This window comes from Plasmodium relictum (assembly GCF_900005765.1).
Source record: "Plasmodium relictum strain SGS1 genome assembly, chromosome: 12".
Classification (NCBI taxonomy): Eukaryota; Apicomplexa; class Aconoidasida; order Haemosporida; family Plasmodiidae; genus Plasmodium; species Plasmodium relictum.
Genome location: NC_041690.1, coordinates 1,216,711 through 1,237,273, shown reverse-complemented (window position 1 = coordinate 1,237,273; position 20,563 = coordinate 1,216,711). Strand labels below are relative to the sequence as shown.

General features: G+C 18.7%; 3 protein-coding genes across 3 annotated transcripts; all 3 read right to left on the bottom strand.

The window, feature by feature from the left end:
• Positions 1 to 350: 350 nt before the first annotated feature.
• On the bottom strand, positions 351 to 4,358 carry PRELSG_1232700 (conserved Plasmodium protein, unknown function; the record flags this gene model as incomplete). Its single annotated transcript, XM_028678122.1, has 1 exon — positions 351 to 4,358. The coding sequence occupies one exon, from the start codon at positions 4,356 to 4,358 to the stop codon at positions 351 to 353; it is 4,008 nt and encodes a 1,335-aa protein (XP_028534443.1).
• Positions 4,359 to 7,296: 2,938 nt separating this feature from the next.
• Positions 7,297 to 9,899, bottom strand: HRD3 (ubiquitin-protein ligase, putative; the record flags this gene model as incomplete). Its single annotated transcript, XM_028678121.1, has 2 exons — positions 7,297 to 9,451; positions 9,694 to 9,899. The coding sequence occupies 2 exons, from the start codon at positions 9,897 to 9,899 to the stop codon at positions 7,297 to 7,299; spliced, it is 2,361 nt and encodes a 786-aa protein (XP_028534442.1).
• Positions 9,900 to 10,777: 878 nt separating this feature from the next.
• Positions 10,778 to 19,904, bottom strand: PRELSG_1232500 (conserved Plasmodium protein, unknown function; the record flags this gene model as incomplete). Its single annotated transcript, XM_028678120.1, has 3 exons — positions 10,778 to 10,903; positions 11,046 to 11,151; positions 11,299 to 19,904. The coding sequence occupies 3 exons, from the start codon at positions 19,902 to 19,904 to the stop codon at positions 10,778 to 10,780; spliced, it is 8,838 nt and encodes a 2,945-aa protein (XP_028534441.1).
• Between the last annotated feature and the right edge of the window lie 659 nt (positions 19,905 to 20,563).

The window sequence follows — 20,563 nt, the reverse complement described above, 5'->3', positions numbered from 1 at the left end:
TTAATCAAAAGTTAAACTAATAAAAAAAAATAGCAAATATTAATACTTTAAAAATTTTTTTTTTATATATTATTAAATATTATATATATGTTTTATTGAGACATATATACAAACAAAAAAAAAAGAGAGAATAAAAAAAAATTAACATACAATAATGAAAATATATACAGTATATGCATGAAATTTAAAGAATAATATATAGGCCTTAAAAAAAAAAATTTTTTTAAATATTATTTTATTTTATTTTATTTTTTATTAAATAAGAGTATTTCACTTGCATCTCATCATATGCTTTTAAGGATTAATACGATATATTATTTTCCTTAAAATCTCTTTCTTTCATTAAAATTTTAATGATTATTATCATCAGATGTTTCTATATTTATATAATTATTCATTCCTTGCTTTTCATTGGAATCGGTTGTTTTTCCTTTTATTTTTTCATTAAGTTTATTATTTTTTAATAGACTTGTGCTTGTGTTTTTCTTACTCATTTGAAAGTCGTTTTTGAGTTTTCTTTTTTTATATATATTCATTTTTTCATTTAAGATATTATTAGAATTTAAATTTTTATGTTCATCCATTATAATTAAAATGTTATTTTCATTTTTCTTATTCTTTTGATTGTAAGTACTATTATTAATATTATTATTACTTTTCTTTTTTTTTATATTTTCTGTATCCGTTTTCACATTATTACTTTCAATTTTATTTTTCTTATTATTTTTATTTTGTTTTATTTTGTCTGGTGAATTTATCTTGTCTTCATTTTCTAAACAAATAACTATATGATCAGTTAATTTCTTTTCCGTTTTATTATTTTTTTTTTTATCAGAATTTCTTTTTGTTACTTCGTTAGATAAACTTTTATTATTTTTCTTTTTTATTGAAGAAGAATTAATTTCTTTAATATTGCAATTTTTAATAGACTCAGTTAGTTTCTTTTTATTTAATGATTTACTTTCGTTTTTAATTAATGTATGTTTTTTATTAGTTGCACTATTATCTTTTTTAAGTTGAACGTCATTGTTATTATTAATACTATTATTATTTTTTTTTTTAATAGAATTTTTTTCTTCTTCATTTCTACTTCCCTTTATTTTATTTTCTTCTCTGCAATTATTATTATCATTAGATAAAGATTTTTCTTTGAATAATTTTTTATTTATATTTTTATAATATACATTGTTGACTTTATTCATTTCATTAGTATCAAACAAAAATACTTTTTTATTTTTTCCTTTATCATATGATACATCTATTTTATATTTATCTTGATAAAAATTTAATAACCCTTCAATATAATCTGCATTAATTGTTATATTTGTTTTATATCTAAAATTAAATAAGTTAGTTAATATTTCTGATAGTGTCATATACGGAGTTTTCATAAAATGCTTATTTTGCCTATCTACAAGTGCTTCGAAACCTGCTGAAATCATATCTTTTAATAAGCATTTTTGTTTAATAAATATTTTTACATAATTTAGCATATCGTATGAGATATCTGAAAAACTTTTAAAATACTTTTCTAGCGATTTATTATCTTCTATTATATGGTTATCCATATTCATTTTATATACTATGTTTGATTCCTCATCATATTCCTTATTTTCATTGTTTTTATTAGTGTACTTGCTTTTATCTATATCATTTATTTTATTTTCCTTAATACATTTATCTATACATTTTAATTTTTCTTCATTTAAATTATGATCTACTATATTTCTATTTTTCTTATTATTAAGATCAAAATAAGCATCTTCTTCTACATTTTTTTTATTATATTGAGTTTTTAAGAAATTATTATTTAAAAACATATAATTTTCAGAATTCACTTTATCCTCATATATTTGTGCAATTGTACTGCGGTTTGAAAAGTGTAATGAATTACTATCATTATTATCTGATTCACTTTTTACATTCAAAAGTTTATTTTTTTCATTTTCATCTAGACTTTCCTTTTTTAAATTATTATCAATAAAATTATTGTTACAAGTGTTTTTTAAATCTATCTCATTAAAATTATCCTTATTATTCTTGTTGATATAAACGTCTACATTTCCATTATTACATGTAACTGTTTTTTTGATATTAAAATAATTATCTTCCTTTTTATCCTTTTTATTTAATTCATTACTACAATTGTCATTAATTTGTGTAGAAAGATTACAATTATTTTTTATACTCATATTATTACCGTTATCATTGTTATCACTATTTTTATTAAAATTTTCAATAATTAACGTACTTTTATTTATATTGCTGTTTTCATTATTACTACGATTTTGTTCTAGACTACTATTTTCCGAATTATTATTACACTCATTGTTATTATCATTATTGTTATTACTGTCATTTCTATTATCATTATAATTACTACTACTATTATTATTGTTATTATTAATATTATTACTGTTATTTTCATGACAATTACTATCTACATTTTCTTTACTTATTTTTTCTTTATTTTCTTGATAACATTTCCATAGCAAAATATCCTTTAAAATATTATTTAAATGAGCTACATTATTTTTTTCAAAAATTTGAGAATTTTTTAGTTTTTTAATAAATTCTTTTTCATAAGTTATAAATACCTTAGTATTATAAAAAAAAATATTCTCAAACCATATTCTATATATATCTATATCATTTAGAGAATTAGACATTTTAGTCATAATAGTAGTAAGCCATCTTAGAAGTTTTACATCTATTTCAATTAAGTCATTTAATTCTTTATCAAAATGGTTTAATGTATTCGTATATTTTTCTACAACTTGAGAAAATATACTGCAAACACTTCTTTTTATTATGTTTTGTATATCTGAAGTATTTACTTCAAGAGGCAATGCATCTAATTCTTTTTCTAATTTTTCAAAAGAACCAATAAATTCAGGGGGAATATGTTTTTGAAATTTCTTCCAAGCAAAAGGGTTAAATATAATATCTTCTTCAGACGTTTCAGATTCTTCAGTTTTACTTTTATTTTCATTATCATCAGAAGAAAGATCTATATCCCCATCGCTTGAATAAATAATAATGCCATTAGAATTTTGTTCATAATTAAAATCAACATTCAGTTGATTTAACTCAATTATGCTTTCATTAGAAGAAATGGACAAAGATAATAAAGAAGTAACTGAATTCTTATCATTAATGTGTATATTTTCAATAATATTTATACTTTCATTTTCATTTTTTTTCTCTTTCTTTTTTAAATCTTTCTTGTATTTTTCCTTTTCATGTTCTTCTATATTTTTATTATTATTTTTAAAATTTTTTTTTTTTTCATTTTCTTCATCACTTGAGAAATTATATTTACATCTTGAATTATAAAATGAAAAAAAAAAATCTGGGTTTATTTCCATATAATCATCAGATATGTCAGCACTCCATATACTATATTCATCTTCTATTTGTCTAGTTAAAATAATTTCATTTTTAGTTTTGTTTAATTCTTTATACATTTCTTCATCATCTAAAAATGGATCATTTATATCATAAAACATATCACCTCCCCCAATTTTAAAATAAGTAGTTGGATCTCCTACTAAATGTTGTAAGTTAATTCTATCTGATAAAGAATTTATACATTTTAATAAAGGATCTAATGATTCTTGTTTTTTTTTTTGAAGATTAAAGTTTTTGAATTCTTCATTAATAGTAGTGACATTTGCATTTTTAGGAACATTTTTACTTTTCATAATTAAACATTTATCATTTGAATTGGATAAATTATTTAAGTTTTCTGTATTTTCATTTATTAAGTTTACATTATTTATGGGATCTAGATCTATATTATCATCCGCTTTTACTTTATTATTGCTATTATAATTCTGATAATATATAAAACTACTTTCATTTTTATATTTATTTAAACATTCAGAATAAAAATCAATAACTTTACTTTTTTTTATATCATCATAATTTATATGTATATTAATCCCATGCTTATATCTTTGAAGTATTAAATCTTTCTCAACAATATTTTCTTCTTCTACTTCTTCTCCTTCATCAGTTAAGTTTGCATCGTCATTTAAATTTTCTTCTTCTGTTTCATAATTACTTTTATTTTCATTCAAAAAATTTTTTTTTTCTTCTTTTTCAGTTTCAAGATGTGTTTTTATTTCATTGCTATGAAAACCGTTTAAATTCATTTCATTTTTGTTTATACTTATATTATAATTATTTATTTCATTATCATTTCGATTTTCTTCATTTTGAAAATTATTTAGATCAACTTCCTTTTTCTCCTCATTAATTTGATAAACTTCTATTTCAGCTTCATTTCTGTTATCATTTTTATAAAAAGCATCTGTTTCATAATCGAAGTTTTTATTTTTTTCAATAGTTTCCATTGAGTTTCATTATAAATATGTGAAGAAAAAAAAATTTTTTTTTTTAATTAATAGGTAATAAGACCTATTTTTTTTTTGCAACAAATAATTAAAAAATTCAGAAAGATAATTATTTTATAAAATGCGTTATTGCTCTTAATAGATCTTCATTCTTTTATAAATGAATCTGGATTTCTTTTTTTTTTAATTTAATTTTTACTTTTTTTTTTTTATTTTATTTTCGTTTCGTTTCGTTTCGTTTCGCTTCGTTTCGTTACGTTTTGTTTTATTTTTTATTTTATTCTTTTTTTTTTTTTTTTTTTTTTTTTTTTTTTTTTTTTTTTTTTTTTTTTTTTTTTTTTTTTTTTTTTTTTTTTTTTTTTGTTTTATTTTATAAATGTCTTTATTATTTTATGTTACCTAAACAAGTTTTTTTTTATATATTAAATTTTTTATGATTAAAAAAAATAATTTTTTTTATTTATATATATTCCCTTATATATACATATATATGCTAGAGATATGCATACACATAAATATAAAGATGTTTTAATAATTGAAATATATGTAATACTGTGTGCATATAATAAAAAAAAAAAGATTTAGTTTATCATATCTAGTATCTAATTCATATGAAAATGTTAATTATAATAATATTCATAGTTAAAAATAAATAAATTAATAAATATATAAAGAGACTATATAAATAAATTATATAAATAAAATAAATATATATATGTATATAAATTATATAAATATACAAATAAATAATTATATATAATAGGAATTGTAGATAGTACCTTCAAAAAAATTCTAATACATTCTCAAGACAATATTTATTTAATATTATCTACAACTATTCTACACATAAAAAAAAAAAATAAATAATGATTAAGTAAAAAAAATAATTGAACTAAATTTAACAGTTAAATGCATATAAATTTCTAAATTATTATGAATACTACTATAATCATCTCATAGTTTTATAAAACTTAAAGCTTATTTTTTTTAAAGATTTTTCTATTTAATTATATTTAAAGATAATAAATATTAAAAAAAAAAAAAGAAATTAAAATTTATGTATTCCTTATTTTTACATTTCTAGTTCTAAAATAAATATGCTATTTTCGTCAAAAAATGTTTTCATTTGTAAATATAATAAAAATTAAAAAAATAACTTAATATTTATTATTTTTTTTTTTTTTTTAAACCACAATAATATATATTCATGTGATTGTCATTTTTCTATTTTTCAGAGTTTTCGAGTTAAATTTATGTGAATTTAAATAAATAATTTCTAATAAAATGATTTTCGAAAATTTTTCCAAGAACAGGTGAAAAAAAAAATTATGTAAAAATTAACTAAAATAATGGATAAACATTAATAGAAATAGAGATTAACAAAAGATTAATCAAAATAGAGAAAAATAAATATTCAAATTCAAATTAAAAACTCATATATTTAAACTAATTTTATTTTATTCATAATTTATTAGTAGTCGAGTGTAGTATTCATAAAGTGTAGCATATATATATATATACCTATTACTAATTTCTTATAAAAATAAAAACTGCTTAAAAATTAATCACAAAAAAAAAAAAAAAAATATATTTTTTCTTTTTAATGCTACTGTTAGAAAATTATAAAAAAATTAAAATCTTGATTCTTTATGATAAATATTAAAAAATAATATATATTCTAATTTTTTTAAATAATATATTAATAGCATTTCATTAATCTACTCACTTTTAGTTATTTAAAGTAATAAAATAAAAAACAAAAAAGAAATATAAAATTAGTAATATAAGGGTTATTAACAGAACTGTCTTATAAAAATAAAACATTAAATTATAAAGAAATTAAAAATATTATTTTTTTTTTTTTTCATTAAAATCTTACAATTTTCCATAAATTAACTTTTTGAAAATTATTTAATAAAACAAAAGTTTAAAAAATTTTTAATACAAAAAATAACTACTACCATTAAATTTTTTTAAAATAAAATTTAGTTGCTCAGTATTATATATAATAATAAAGAAATTCGTTTAGTAAGGCAAAATATTAACAGAAGAGACCAATGATTCAACTAAAATTACTAGTATAACTGTTTATATTTTGATAATAATGATATATAAACTTTTTTTTTTAAACTTAAAATTAGCTTAGATATTATTTCACTATCTTATTAATATATTCTTTTTTTTTTAAAGTTATACTGTTTATGAGATCTTTAAACTATTTATGTTAAATCTTTTTTTAATATAAGCTCATTTATTATTTGCAAAAACTTTTGAAATCATTTTTGAAATGAGATTTATTTTTTTTAATTAATTTTGAACTTTTTTTTTATTTTATATTAGTTTTGAAGGAAAATAATACATATAATTTTAAATATTATAAATTTAATGAGAAGGTTTAACCATATTAATAAAAAATTATATGACAAATTGATATATCAGAAGAAAAAAAAAATTTTGTCTTTTAAATTTAAAAAAATATAATTTTTATATAAAGAAAATAAGAAATAAAATAAAAAATACAATGAGGTAAATTAAAATAATATAGAATATAATAAAGAATAAATAAAATTACAATAAATCTATGGGGGAGGGGGGGGAAAAAAAAAATTATTTATTAGAATATTATAATAAAAATTATAATTCTTTTTTTTTATTTATACTATATACTTCTAAATATAAATAATGAAAAGATAAGCTTTAAGAATGAAGTATTAATTTCAATTTATATGTATATATTAAAAATTCATTACACATAAAAATAACTCTTTTTTACCGTTCTTTTGTTTATTATATTCTTCCAATCACTAATACTATTTTTTTTTTCCTTTAACAAATGAAAAATAAGATGCAAACTTTTGTTATAATATGTATTCTTATAAAAATATGGAAAATTTTGTAAAAGGGAAAAAAAAAAAAAAAAATCAACTGAATAAAAAATTTATAAAAAGTTAAAAAAATTTCTAATTTTTTTTTTTAAGTTATGTATATATTTATTAAATTTTATATACAAAACAAATAACACTGATGGAACTTTATATGATGGGTAAACTTTAATAGATGAATTAAAATAAGCCAAAGATTTTTCGATATTTTTTGGTACTCCAATTCCATAATAATGCATATATCCTAAGTTATAACAAGCTTTTGAAATAATTTGAATAACATATATATTATTAGGATAAAATGATATAATACTTTTATAATGATGATAAGCTAACTCATAATCTATTTTATTAAAAAAAAACTTGAATGAATAATTAAATCTCCATTTATTATTAAAAACAATACCTTGTTCATCAATAAAATCAGTAGATATTATTTCGTTAGAGTTTGTTAGTATATTTTTATTGTTTAAAGTGCTGTTGTTCTTCTTATTATTATCAGTTACCTTCTTTCTTTTGTTCTTTTTGTATAAATACTTATTATCATTTAAATCATATAATGGATTAATAGGTAAATTATTCTTGGGTAATAAATGAACATATATACCATATCCTTTATAAGCATAATCACCTAGTATGTATAATGATTTAAAATCATTACGTTCAGATGCCATGGCTAAATACCTACTAGCATAAATTTTTTTCGAATTAGGATCTGAAGGTAAGAATAGGGAGAATTCCGAATTTATAATTTTATATGATAAATTGATCTGTGATTGCAAACATCCAGTTTCTGCTAATAATGCCATTAAAAATAATGCTTCTTTATTTCTTCCTTTTTCTGTGTATCTTATAATTTTATTAGTTGTACTTATAATAAAAGGATTATTTTCTGCTACCTTAGATAATAAAGATAAAGCTAATTTACAATTTCTTGATGTTATGATTCCATTATAATGCATAAACCCAATAACGTATGCAGCTAACAAATTTCCATTATTTAAAGATTTATAAAACCAGTAAAATGCACTTTGAAAAGACTGAGATGTGCCAACTCCACTTAAATACATACAAGCTAAATTAAATTGAGCTGACGATAAATTTCCCTTTGCTGCTAATTCAAAGTAATAAAAAGCTAAATTTGTATTTTTTTTAAAATTACCTAAACCAAAAAAATGCATATAACCCAATCCATTATAACTTAAAGAATCATTCAATTTGTTACCTTCAATAAAATATTCAATTGCTTTATCGTAATCAATTTTAACTCCTAACCCTAATAAATATATATATCCTAATAAAGATATAGCTTCTGAGTTTTTATATTTTGCTGCCTTTATTAAATAATTATGTGCTTTTTTATAATCTTTTTTTACACCATCTATTCCAATTAAATACCTTCTAGCTATCATAGTTAATACTTTATGATTATTATGCAAAGATGATTCTAGTAATAGTTCAATACTTTTTATTTTTTTATTATTCATGCTATATTTATCATAATATGGTATGTTTAATCGTATTAGATCAATTATTTCAAATTCTGTTTTCTCATCAGAATTAAATATATCATTTGTTAATTTTAAATAATACCTGGAAGCAGCTTCACAATCTTTTTCTACTCCATATCCATTCATATGTTTTATTCCAAGTGCTAAAATGCTTCCTGGATGATTAGCTAAGTTACTACTATAAAAGTATAATAAGCTTAAATTATGATTTCTTGTGTAATTATAATTTATATTTCCATCTTTTTCTTTATCATATTTATCTGGGAAATTATTTAAATTATTAAAATAAAGTTCTAACTCATCTATATTATATCTTATATTTTTTATTTTTAATACTAACTCATTATTTTCAGTAAATCTTATTACAGGAACACTTCGAAATTTTTTATCTTTATCTTCATCTTTATATTTTTCTTTTCTCCCCCATATGCAATCTGCTATGCCCTTTTCTAAATGTTTTACTTTTAAAAACAGATATATTCTAAATAAAATAATATTATCTTCTATTTTCTGTTCCTCTGCATAATAAGAATATAAATTAGGTAAAGAAAAATAATTTGAATACATCACACCTAAATAGAATTGAGCATCTGAACTACCATAATCAGAACACACCTTCCATATATAAAGAGCGTTACACACATCTCTCTCTACAGGCTTTAGTCCTAAATAATAGAAATTTCCTATAAGTGTTAAACATCTATGCAAAAAAAAATATTTTTTTTATCATTAATATATATAAAATAAAATCCTACATTTATTAGGAAAATCGTACTTTTTTTTTTTTTTTTTGTTATAAAAAAATATTTATATGTTTCTTATGCTAAATTTTTATTTTCTATTAACAATTTTTATATTTGTTTTTTGTTTTAAAACTATGTACATTTTTCTTTACTATTTTAATTATTTACTTATATATATTTTTTTTTTTTATATATTTACCTTAAATCATAGTGAACACAATCTTTTAAAATTGAGAAGGATTTTTCGTATTCTCCTCTATCAAGCAATTCATATGCTTCAACAAAAAAATCATTTTCCTTACTTGATTGTGTAGAATAATCATGAGAAAAAACAAAATTTTGAAAAAATAATAATAATAAAATATATTTATATGATAACTTCAAATATCTGAAAGTATTATACATACTTCTGAACAAAACATCTTACAAAAATTTAAAATAAAAGCTTTATCAAATTCACTTCAAATTTGCATATATGTTAAATAAAATAAGAATTCATTCTTTTTTTTTTTTTTTAATTTATTTTTTCTTTAAAAATATTATAATTTTATTTAAACTTTCATCTGAATTAAAAAATTACATTGTTACCCATATTCTCAAAATTTTTCATCATATATTTTAAAAAAATTAAATAAGTAGAATAAAAAAAAAAAAAAATAATAATAACATTAATGTTTATAAGAAAAAGAAAATTTTATTTTATTTTATTTAATTAGAAAAAAGAAGATATAAACAATTTTTGAAATTACAATGATATTTTTTTTATTAAATAACATTAAGGCAACTTTTTTTTTTTTTTTAGTTCAACACTATATCAAATATATATTCTTTTTTTTTTCTTTTTCTGTATTTATAGTAAAATGATAGTGTATTCATATAAATATAATTTTATTATTTTATTATTTTTTTTTTTTTTTTTTGTTCTGAAGATAATTATTATAATACATAAAAATATATCTTTATAAATGAATACATAGTATTATCTGTATAAAAGTTGACTTTCTCCTGATGTTTGTATCTAATTTTATCTTTTTAATACAGAAAAATTATAGATAAATTTTTGTAAAAATATCAAAGTAGATGATATTTTATTTATATATTTTGATCTTATAGTTTTATGTGTTTTCATTAAAGTAAAAAATAATCACATAATTTCAACAAAATAAAAAAAGAAAAAAAAGGAAATGAGAAAAAAATAATTATTAATAAGCATTTATGTATATGGATATTAAGCTTAATAATAAAAATTAAAGAATAAATATCATATGTATTTATTTATAAAGTTATATATCATTTTTTTTAATTAATTCCCAAAAGTTTACTTTTTGAGTAATTGAGTTTTTTTTATTTTTTTTTGTGTCTTTTTTTACAGTAATACTTTTCCACAAATTCATAGGATTAAAACTTATCTGAAATGTTTTGAAAATAACAAAAAATATACATATAATGAATAAAACAAAATAATAAATCAAATAAATTTTTAATATTATCTATAATACACAATAAATTGAATTTTTTATTTTTTATTTTATTTAATTTTTTTTTTTTTACTCCTTTAATAGTTGCGAAGTATTGAGAGTAATCAAATGAGCATAATGGCTTTTGTACTTTACACTTTAATCCTATTTTCCACTTATTATTTAAAGAGTTTAATACCCTAATAATAAAAAAAGATATATATATATATATGTATTTATGAAAACGTAACATGTAATATTAAAATAAAATATTTAACACATATTAAAACAAAAAAGAAAAAAAAAATAATCGTTATAAAGAAGTAAAAAAGAAGAAAAATGCATACTTTTTTGCAGATATAATATATAAAATAGTTTTCATATTTTCGTCGTAAAATATATTAAATAAAAAAAAATTAGGGTTTCTAACAATATCATTTGATAAATTTTTTTTGGATAAATTCAATTTTTTATGTAAGCTATCTGCTATTTCATAGTTACGAGGTATAATTGAACAATGTAATTGACATAAAAAATTATATGTTTCATTTAGATTATTATTTATAGTCTGTTCACTTAAATTATTTCCATATAAGATGTTATTGCTTACTAACAAATTTTCATTTTTATAAATCAACAAATCATTTTGATTGAACAGACTATCGTTTATTTGGTTATCTAAAAATGTTGTAAAATTAGTTAGAGAATTAAAATAGAATTTATTCTTTTTATCATTTAAACATAAATGTTGCTTTTCAACTTCCTTTTTTATCTGAAATAAATCATTATGTAATTTGCAATAATTGTTGTCGTTCCTCATTTTTTTATTTAACTTTTTACACATTTTACTTTTTTTTTTGCTCTCTGTTTTATTTTTCTGTAAATTGCATTGTATGTTGTCTGTGTCACTACAATTATTAATTTTTTCATCTTTTTTTTTATTTTTTATTATATTTTCTCTTTCTTCATTTTCATTTTCGTTATCATTGTTATTATCATTGAAATTTTTGATATTATTGTCATTTTCATTTAAATTTTCATTTTTTTTATCTTTTTTTTCGTTTTTCTTTTTTGATATATATTTTTTTTCTTTTGCTGCTTCTTTATTATTAGATATTAAAAAAATTTTTATATCTAGGACTTCAATTTGTTCAACATTACCTAGGGAATTCAAATCGTCTTTTTTATTAAAAAAATTGTGATCATTAAATTTATTCATGTGCTCTAAATGCCCTTCTTTAAAATAAAAATACTTTTCATTTTTTTCAAAAGGCAAATAAGTGTATATTTTATTTCTTAATTCATTGACTCTTTCTTTTAAGCATAAATTAGAGGCTTTATCGTCATTTGAGTTGCTTGGGTTTTTCTCATTTTTATTATCTCTTTCGAAAAATTTTTCAATGATACATAATTCATTTTTTGCAGCACAATCATAATTTATTTTCTTAAATAAATTTTCCTCTATATTGTATTTTTTCAATTTTCTTATAATATTTTCCTTAATGCCGTATATGCGAAAAAAATTAAAATAAATATTTAAAAGAGGTAATATATCTAATTTATTAAAAATTACCGTATTATTAATTATTTCTTTTTTTATAAAATTCAAGTCATTAATCCACTTCTTACGAAAATAGATATTCCATTTCTTCTGAAGAAAATAAGAAGAATAAGCCGAAAAAGATTTTTCAATTATATAAATAAAATCAAGATATTTAATAAAAATTGTTTTTTTAATATCATATGTTAATTCATTATTAATAAAATTATCAATACAAAAAAAAATAAAATCATATATTTTTTTGTCAATTTCTGATTCAAAATATTCACTTAAAATATTTTTTATGTCTTCCTTAAAATTAAGTACCTTTTCACTAATAAAAAAAAATTGCTCAAATAATTTCTCAGCTTCAGTGAAATACATTATTTTTTCATCATTTTGATCAGTATCTTTATCAATTCTTAAATTACTATTATCGTTTTTATACGTATGTCCTTTATCAGTGCCGTTTATTAAAGTAACGTCATCCTTTTTTTTGCAGTTACTTAAATTCTCATGAATATATTTATTTAAATTACTACGAATTTTATTTTTTATTAATAAACTATTTCTATTTTCATTATCTTTATACTGCTCTTTATGTTCTATTTTTGTATGAATATACTTATTTTCATAAATCAAATCTTCTTTTCTTTCATTAAAAAAGGTAGCGCTTGACTCTTTTTTATTTCCTTGTTCTTTATTTTCTTCTTCTGCTAGTATTATATTGTTACCTTTATCTTTTATATCTTTTTTAATATAATTTCCATCATTTTTTAATTGACTACTTATAATTACTTCTTTTATTTCAAGAAATTTCTTTTTTAATTCTATTTCTCTAATTGTAAATGGTGAAAAACGTTCTATAAACATATTTATATTATCGATACCTTCTATGTATCCCATTTTTAAATTATATTTTGATTCGTTTATAAAATTAATATATTCTTCAATTGAATTAAAAATTGTTTTTATTTGCTTGCATTTGTTATTATCATTATGATCTAATTTATTTTTAGCACTTTCTTCAAAATGTTCTTCATCATTTGTTTTAATATGATTCATGTATTGCACATATATTCTATCTATATAACCAAAACTGCTACCAAAATAATAGTATTTATTAAAATATCTGTCTTCCCCTAGTAAGTCTATTCTTACGTTAAAATTTTCTTTAATTTTGTTAAAATAATTTTTTTTCTCTCTAATAATTTCTTTTCCTTTATTCTTACCTTGAGTATTTTTTGCATTTTCATCTCTTATATTTTCCTTTTCACAGGTAACTTTTTTTTCTTTTTCTTCAAAATAAATGCAATCACTTTTCATAGAAAATTCCTTATTTGGTATAGTTTTCGTGAATAAGCAATCAATTTTAGTATCATTTGAATTTTTCTTTATATTTTTTTGAGCAGTATCTTCTATATTTTGCTTATTGACAATGTAATTTTTTATGTTATTCAAATATTCAATTTTTTCATTTATAAATTCTCTTGAAATATTACTACTAGTTATTATATTTATAAAAAACATAATAATTTTCATTTTTTCAGTTTCTTTTAGCATTTCGTACGTATTATTTTCTTTACATAAAAATTTAAATATATTAATCATTTCCATTATTTCACTTTTAGAAAAATGAAATTTACTAAAATTAAGGAACCAACTCAACTTATATTTTTTTAAATTTATATTTTCTAAATTTTTTTCGTTATTTGAAGTGAAGTTGTTCTGGTTATTTTTTATATTATTACCTTTATCATAACATTTCGATATATTTATATTATCCTTTTTTACGTTTTTATTAATAGTTTCGCTTTTAGAGATTGATAAATTTGTGTTTAAAGTATTTAAATCCTTATTCTTTGAAGGTATAACACAATTAAAATTACTATTTATTATAATGTTATTCTTTTCATTTACATTTTTATTATCAAAATAAAAAGAATGCTTCATGGTATACAAAATAATGAAGATGTATTTTTTTAATAGTATTGTCCAAGTAATATTATCTAATATTCTTATATCATGATATTCTTCAAAAATCATTTTTTTTTTTTTTCTTTGCAAAAAAATATCAGATAAAACATTGATATAAGAATTATTATTAATAGTTTGTTCATATTCCGTTAAATCATAGAAATTTATTTCATCTGATGTATTTTCAAGATCATTTTGATCTATATCTATTTTTTCTTCCTGTTTTTTTATTTTCTTTTCTTTTATTTCATTTTCCTTTAATTCTTCCGTTTCGTTTTTTTCATTTTCCTTTAATTCTTCCATTTCGTTTTTTTCATTTTCAATTTGATTTATCATATCTTCATTTATAGCTATTAATTTTTCGGTAATGTAAATATGATTTGATTTTATTTCTTTATTCATATCTCCTTTACAATTGTTTCCATCTTTTGTTTCTTCTATATCTGAACAAATTTTATCATTCTCTTTGGTTTTATTATTACTTTTTAAATAATCATTTTTTTTTATTATATTACATGAATTAATTGTCCTGTCATAGTTGATCTCCTTGTAATAGTTTTTACATTTTTCTTTAGAAAAATTATTTTTATAAAGACAATCTTTATGAATTTTACAAAGGTTAATATCATTATTTTTATCATAATTATTTATCTCTTTTTCTTCTTTTATTTCATTATTTACTTTAGAATATTCCTTTTTTTTAATATCATCTGAAGATGATTCCAAATATGAGCAATATGACAAAGCATCAGAAAAATTTATTATGTTATCTGAATGGGAATCATTTGAAAAAAAATTTTGTTTTTTTTGTTCATCATTTTTTATTTTTTTTTCTACATTGCTTATATCTTCTTTATTCAGTTCTTTTGTATCACTTTTACATCCTTCTTGTTTTATATTTAATTCCATGTCTTTATTTTCTGTTGGATTTTTTGCACACAATTGTATGCCTGTTTGTTTTAAATTATTTAAATGAACATTTTTTTGTGAATTTTGTTCAGAATAAGTTATATCATTAATTATATTTTCCTGATCTCTCATTTTTTTTAAGCACATGCCTGTATTTCTCCTATCAATATTATAACCTTTTTTAATAGAGAAGTTGGAGAAGTTATTAATTAAAGGATTTTCAAATTCATCATATATTTGATAAACGTAATTGTTTTTTTTTTTTATTAAATATTTTTGCTTTTTCTTTTTTCTTCTAAAATTATTTTTTATAATATTATCTATTAATAATGAATAGTGTAACAACATTAATAAACTTTTTAATATATTATCTTTGTATTTTATATCACAAATAGAGTCGTTTATGTTTTTCCCTTCAGAATTCATCTCATCTAAGGAAATTAGTATTTTATTTTTTTTAATATATTCTTTCAGTAGATAACTTTTATTAATTGATTGATAAATTATTTTTTTATTAAATATATTTCTTTTAAATAGAAATATTTTTTCTAAGTTATTCATTGTAATATTTATATCTAAAATTTCTTTAAACGTATAAAAAAAAGTCCATATGTTTAATAGCATTTCATGTTTTAAAGGGATAATTAAATGTAAAGGTAGAAAATAGGGATATACATTTTTGTCATTTATATTAGTATATAATTCATCTTGTATTTTTATATTTTCTATTAAATTAAAATTTTCATTTTCTATATTATAATTTTTATGATTTTCTTTTATATCTTGAGTGCATTTTTCTCCGCTTAGTTTCATATTTTCTTCTTTTATCTCTACTTCTTTAAATGTTCTTTTCATAATTTCCTTTTTTCCTTTTACTTTTAATTCATTATTGTTATATTCACTGTTATTATTATTATTATTCTTTTTCTTCTTTTTAATCATTTTGTTTATATTCAAATTTTTTTTTAAAGTATCTTCATTATTTCCTGAGTGCATTTTCTTTATTATTATTTTTTTGTCGTTTTTTATAAGATTATTATGTGGATATTTATTATTTTGCATATTTTCTTCACCTGTATCATTTTGTATATTTTTCGAAATTTTATAATACTCATCATCCTTATTATGTATATTATCTATTGATTTTTCCTTCATACTTTTCTGTTCTGAATAAAATTTTTCTTTTAAAGTTTTCATAAAAGAAGTATTTAATAAATGATTAATGTTAAAACATTCTTCTAATAATTTAATTTCCTTTTTTAAAAAATTATATAAATTAATAATAACATGTTCATCGCATTTATAAACCGAATATGCTGCCCCCCATATACATTTTTTACTTTTTGTTCCATCTGGCATTATATATATACCTGTTCCATTTTTTTCAGATAAATTAAAATTTTTCATTATGTTTTCTTTTTTTTTTTTTTTTATTTTATTAATATCATCTTTATATCTTTTATTACCTTGCTCATCACTAGATGTATTTGTTATTTTGAAAAGGTGTTTTGAATCCTCATTTTTAATTGTATTTTTATTTGAATTTCTGTTTTTAATTACATTTTCATATTTTATTTGATTTCCATTTTCTATGTTATTTATATATTGATTTTTAATTTTTTCTTCATTTTCTTTCATCTTAATTTTCTTTTTTATTGATTCATATAATGTTAAATAGCCAATCAATTTATCATAAGATATATGTGGGTAAACTTGCAATGTTTTAAGTATTCTTGTGGTTATCTCAAATTTTAGTCTAACATTTGTAAAAATATCATAATATTTATCTAACGGCTTATCTAATCTATACCTATTATTATTCTGAGAAACAACATAAATGTAAGGAACACAATTTGGATAAATACCATAGTCAATATACCACTCTTTTATTATTACTCTTACATTTAAACAATTTAAATGCCTTTTTATTTTATTACTTATAAATTTATTTTTCTTTTTTTGAATGTCCATTTCATTAATTAGATACTTAGTTTTATGTGTCTTTTCAGATTTATATTTTTTTTTTTTATCTAATTTATTTAATTCTTCAAAATTTTTTTTTTTTTTACCTTGCTTTAAAGAAATCCTACTTTTTTTCGTATATTCATTGCTTATTTCTTTATTATAATAATCATTTTGGCAATTATAATTGTTTTCATTATAATTAATATTTATTTCTTTTTTTTTTAGACTATGTGTTTTATTTGTGTTAAATAAATTTATTGATGGATGATTAAACTGTTTTAGAATATTTGCTGAATAAATAAAGCTTATATTTAAAATTTTTGCATATAAAATTAAAAAGTTTTTTTCGTTTTCATGTAAATCACACTCTTTATTACTAATATCTTTCTCTTTAATAATTTCATCTAAATCACAATTATTTTTATTTGACATATCACTTGTATTTTTTTCTAAATTTGACTTCTGAATAGTTTTGTTTTTTTCATTATTATAAATGTAATTTTCATTATCACCTTTTGTTTTTATATAACCGTTATGAAAAAATATATCATCTTTTATATTTTTTTTTTTTTTTCTTTCTTTTGCATTGTCTAAAATATTCCAATTTTCATTCAAACTTTCATACATACATTTTTTTTTAATATTTTTATTATCATCGTCAAGCGCATCAATTGATATCATATACTTATCTGTTTTATCAAAAAATGCAAAATCATATGCATAAGAACAATTAACACCATCTAATTCTATCCACTGAAAATCATTTGTAATAAAATCTTCTAAAAAATACTTTTCATCAAACTTCTTATAAGTAGATACATTATTTAATAATGAATATTTTTCATTTTTTAAAATTTTATATTTAAGTGAATTCACTTCATTAATTTCATGTTCTCTTGATATAGAAGAAAAAGTATAAGGGTTATTAAGTGAAAAAATAAAACTCTTAAAAAGTATATAGTTTTCATAATATCTTTCAGAATATTTTAAATTATTGTGTATTTTATCATTTTTTAATAAATTACTATCTTTTAAGTTTATATTTTCATAATAATAATTTTCATTGAATGAATTTACAAAAAAAACATTTCTATTATTTGTATTAATCATTTTTACTGTACCTTTATTATTGGGATTACTTGAAAATATATCATAGAAATTATTATTTTTCAAATTCTTACAACTATTTTTATGCGTGCAACTAGAATTATCTCCATTAACATTATTACTATTAGTATAATTGATAGCATTATTACTATCGTTAGAATCGTATTTTTTACAATTAGTAAGATCTTTGAATTGCTTTTCAAGATCAGATTTTCTTGAATTAGAAAATTTGATATTCTTGAAATCTTCATACTTACTTAAATTTTTACCTTCTACTATATCTGGTGCATATTTATTTTCTTTTTTTCTTCTTTTCTGATTACTTAAGTAACTTGATGGAAAACGAAAAAAAGAAGAAAAAACAGAGGATGAGGTAATAGAAGGGTGTTGTCTGGAGGTTTCTGGAGATTTCATTAAATCTTTGTTATTATTAATGTTTTCAGAAGAATTGTTATTTGGCTTTTCGCTGTTATCCTCATATAATTTTCTTTTTTTAAAATGATTATTTAAACTAGATTTATTACTCCCGTTTGAACTGTTTTCATTACTAGTCTTATTTAAATTAATTAAATTTATTTTGTTTAAGTAGTCATCGTTAAAATTACTTGTAGATACAGAATATACATTTATATTATTGCTGGTCTTTTTTTTGTTGCAATTATCTAAATTTTCATTTTTTTTTTCCGCATTGTCTAAATCACTCTTTGTATTTTTAATTCTCTCTTTATTATTTGAATTATATGAATTTACATTTACATTATTTATATTTATTTTTAATTTCTCTACGTCTGTGTATGCATGCATATTACTCTTTTTGTTTTTACTATCAAAGTTAACAGCAATTTTTTTTTTTTTTTTTTTTTTTTTTATATCCTTATGCAATTCTAATGTATCATTATTATTTAGTTCGGTACATTTTAAAGATTTCTTTTTGTTATTCAAGAACAATATACTACTTCTATAACTTTCGAAATTTCTTCTCAAAAATGTAAGACTATCATAACTGCTACTAGTGCTATGATCATTAATACTTTTAATAATATTATTAATATTACTTCTATCATCATTACTATCGCTATTAATATGATCATTATTTTTTACATTTTTTTTTAAATAATCATCATTATCCATTTCATAGATTTTTATTTCATTGTTTTTTACATTATTAAAATTTTTCTTGTAAGAATCAATTTTATCATAATCCTTAAAGCTTTTCAATGTTATTTTAAAAGCATTTTCACTTTTTCTATTAGTTGTATTTTTTAAATATTCCATTATTTTATATTTACAATTATCTATATAAAAATTAGAGCTGCTGCTTGAAGAATTCTTATTCAGTTTATCAATATTCAAAGTATGATCTTTATTTTGTTCATCTTTTTTTATACAAGTATCATTTTTATCATTAGAAAAATATTTTATATTATTATTTTCGTTAAGAAATTCATTTTCCATTTTCCATATTTTTTTTCTTTTTTTCTTTTTTTATTTTATTTTCTTTATTTTATTTATTTTTTTTTTTTTTAATGATTAATTTAATGAGAATGGACAATTTTTATGTATTTTTATCCAATTCATTTAAAAATAGCAATTTTTTAATTTTATTTTTCATCCTTCTTATTTTCATTTTTTGCATTAACTTTTTTTTTTTTTTTTTAATATATTAAAGCTCTAATTACTATAAAATTGTTAAAATATTAAAAAAAAAAAAAAAAAATAATTTATTCTATTTAGAGATGTACTTCTTTCGTATCACATTTATATAATAATTTAATAAACAATTTATAAATGAAGAATTGTATTGAAAAAAGGATATAAGAATATAAGAATATAAAAAGATACATATATATATATATATATATAAAGAAATTCAGATTACTATTACACACTTAAATTTTCCATTTTTTTTCCCCCTAATTTAATTTCCTTGTATTTCTTTTTTTATTAGATTTAATTATATTCAAATCTTAATTTTTTTTATTTTATTTTTTTTTTTTTTTTTGCATTTTCTTATGTATTTAAAAAAAAAATTACTAATTTCATTAAATTATCTAGGAAAATAATTTTAATTTTATGATTATAATATATTCAAAAATATTTTTTGACTAAAAAAC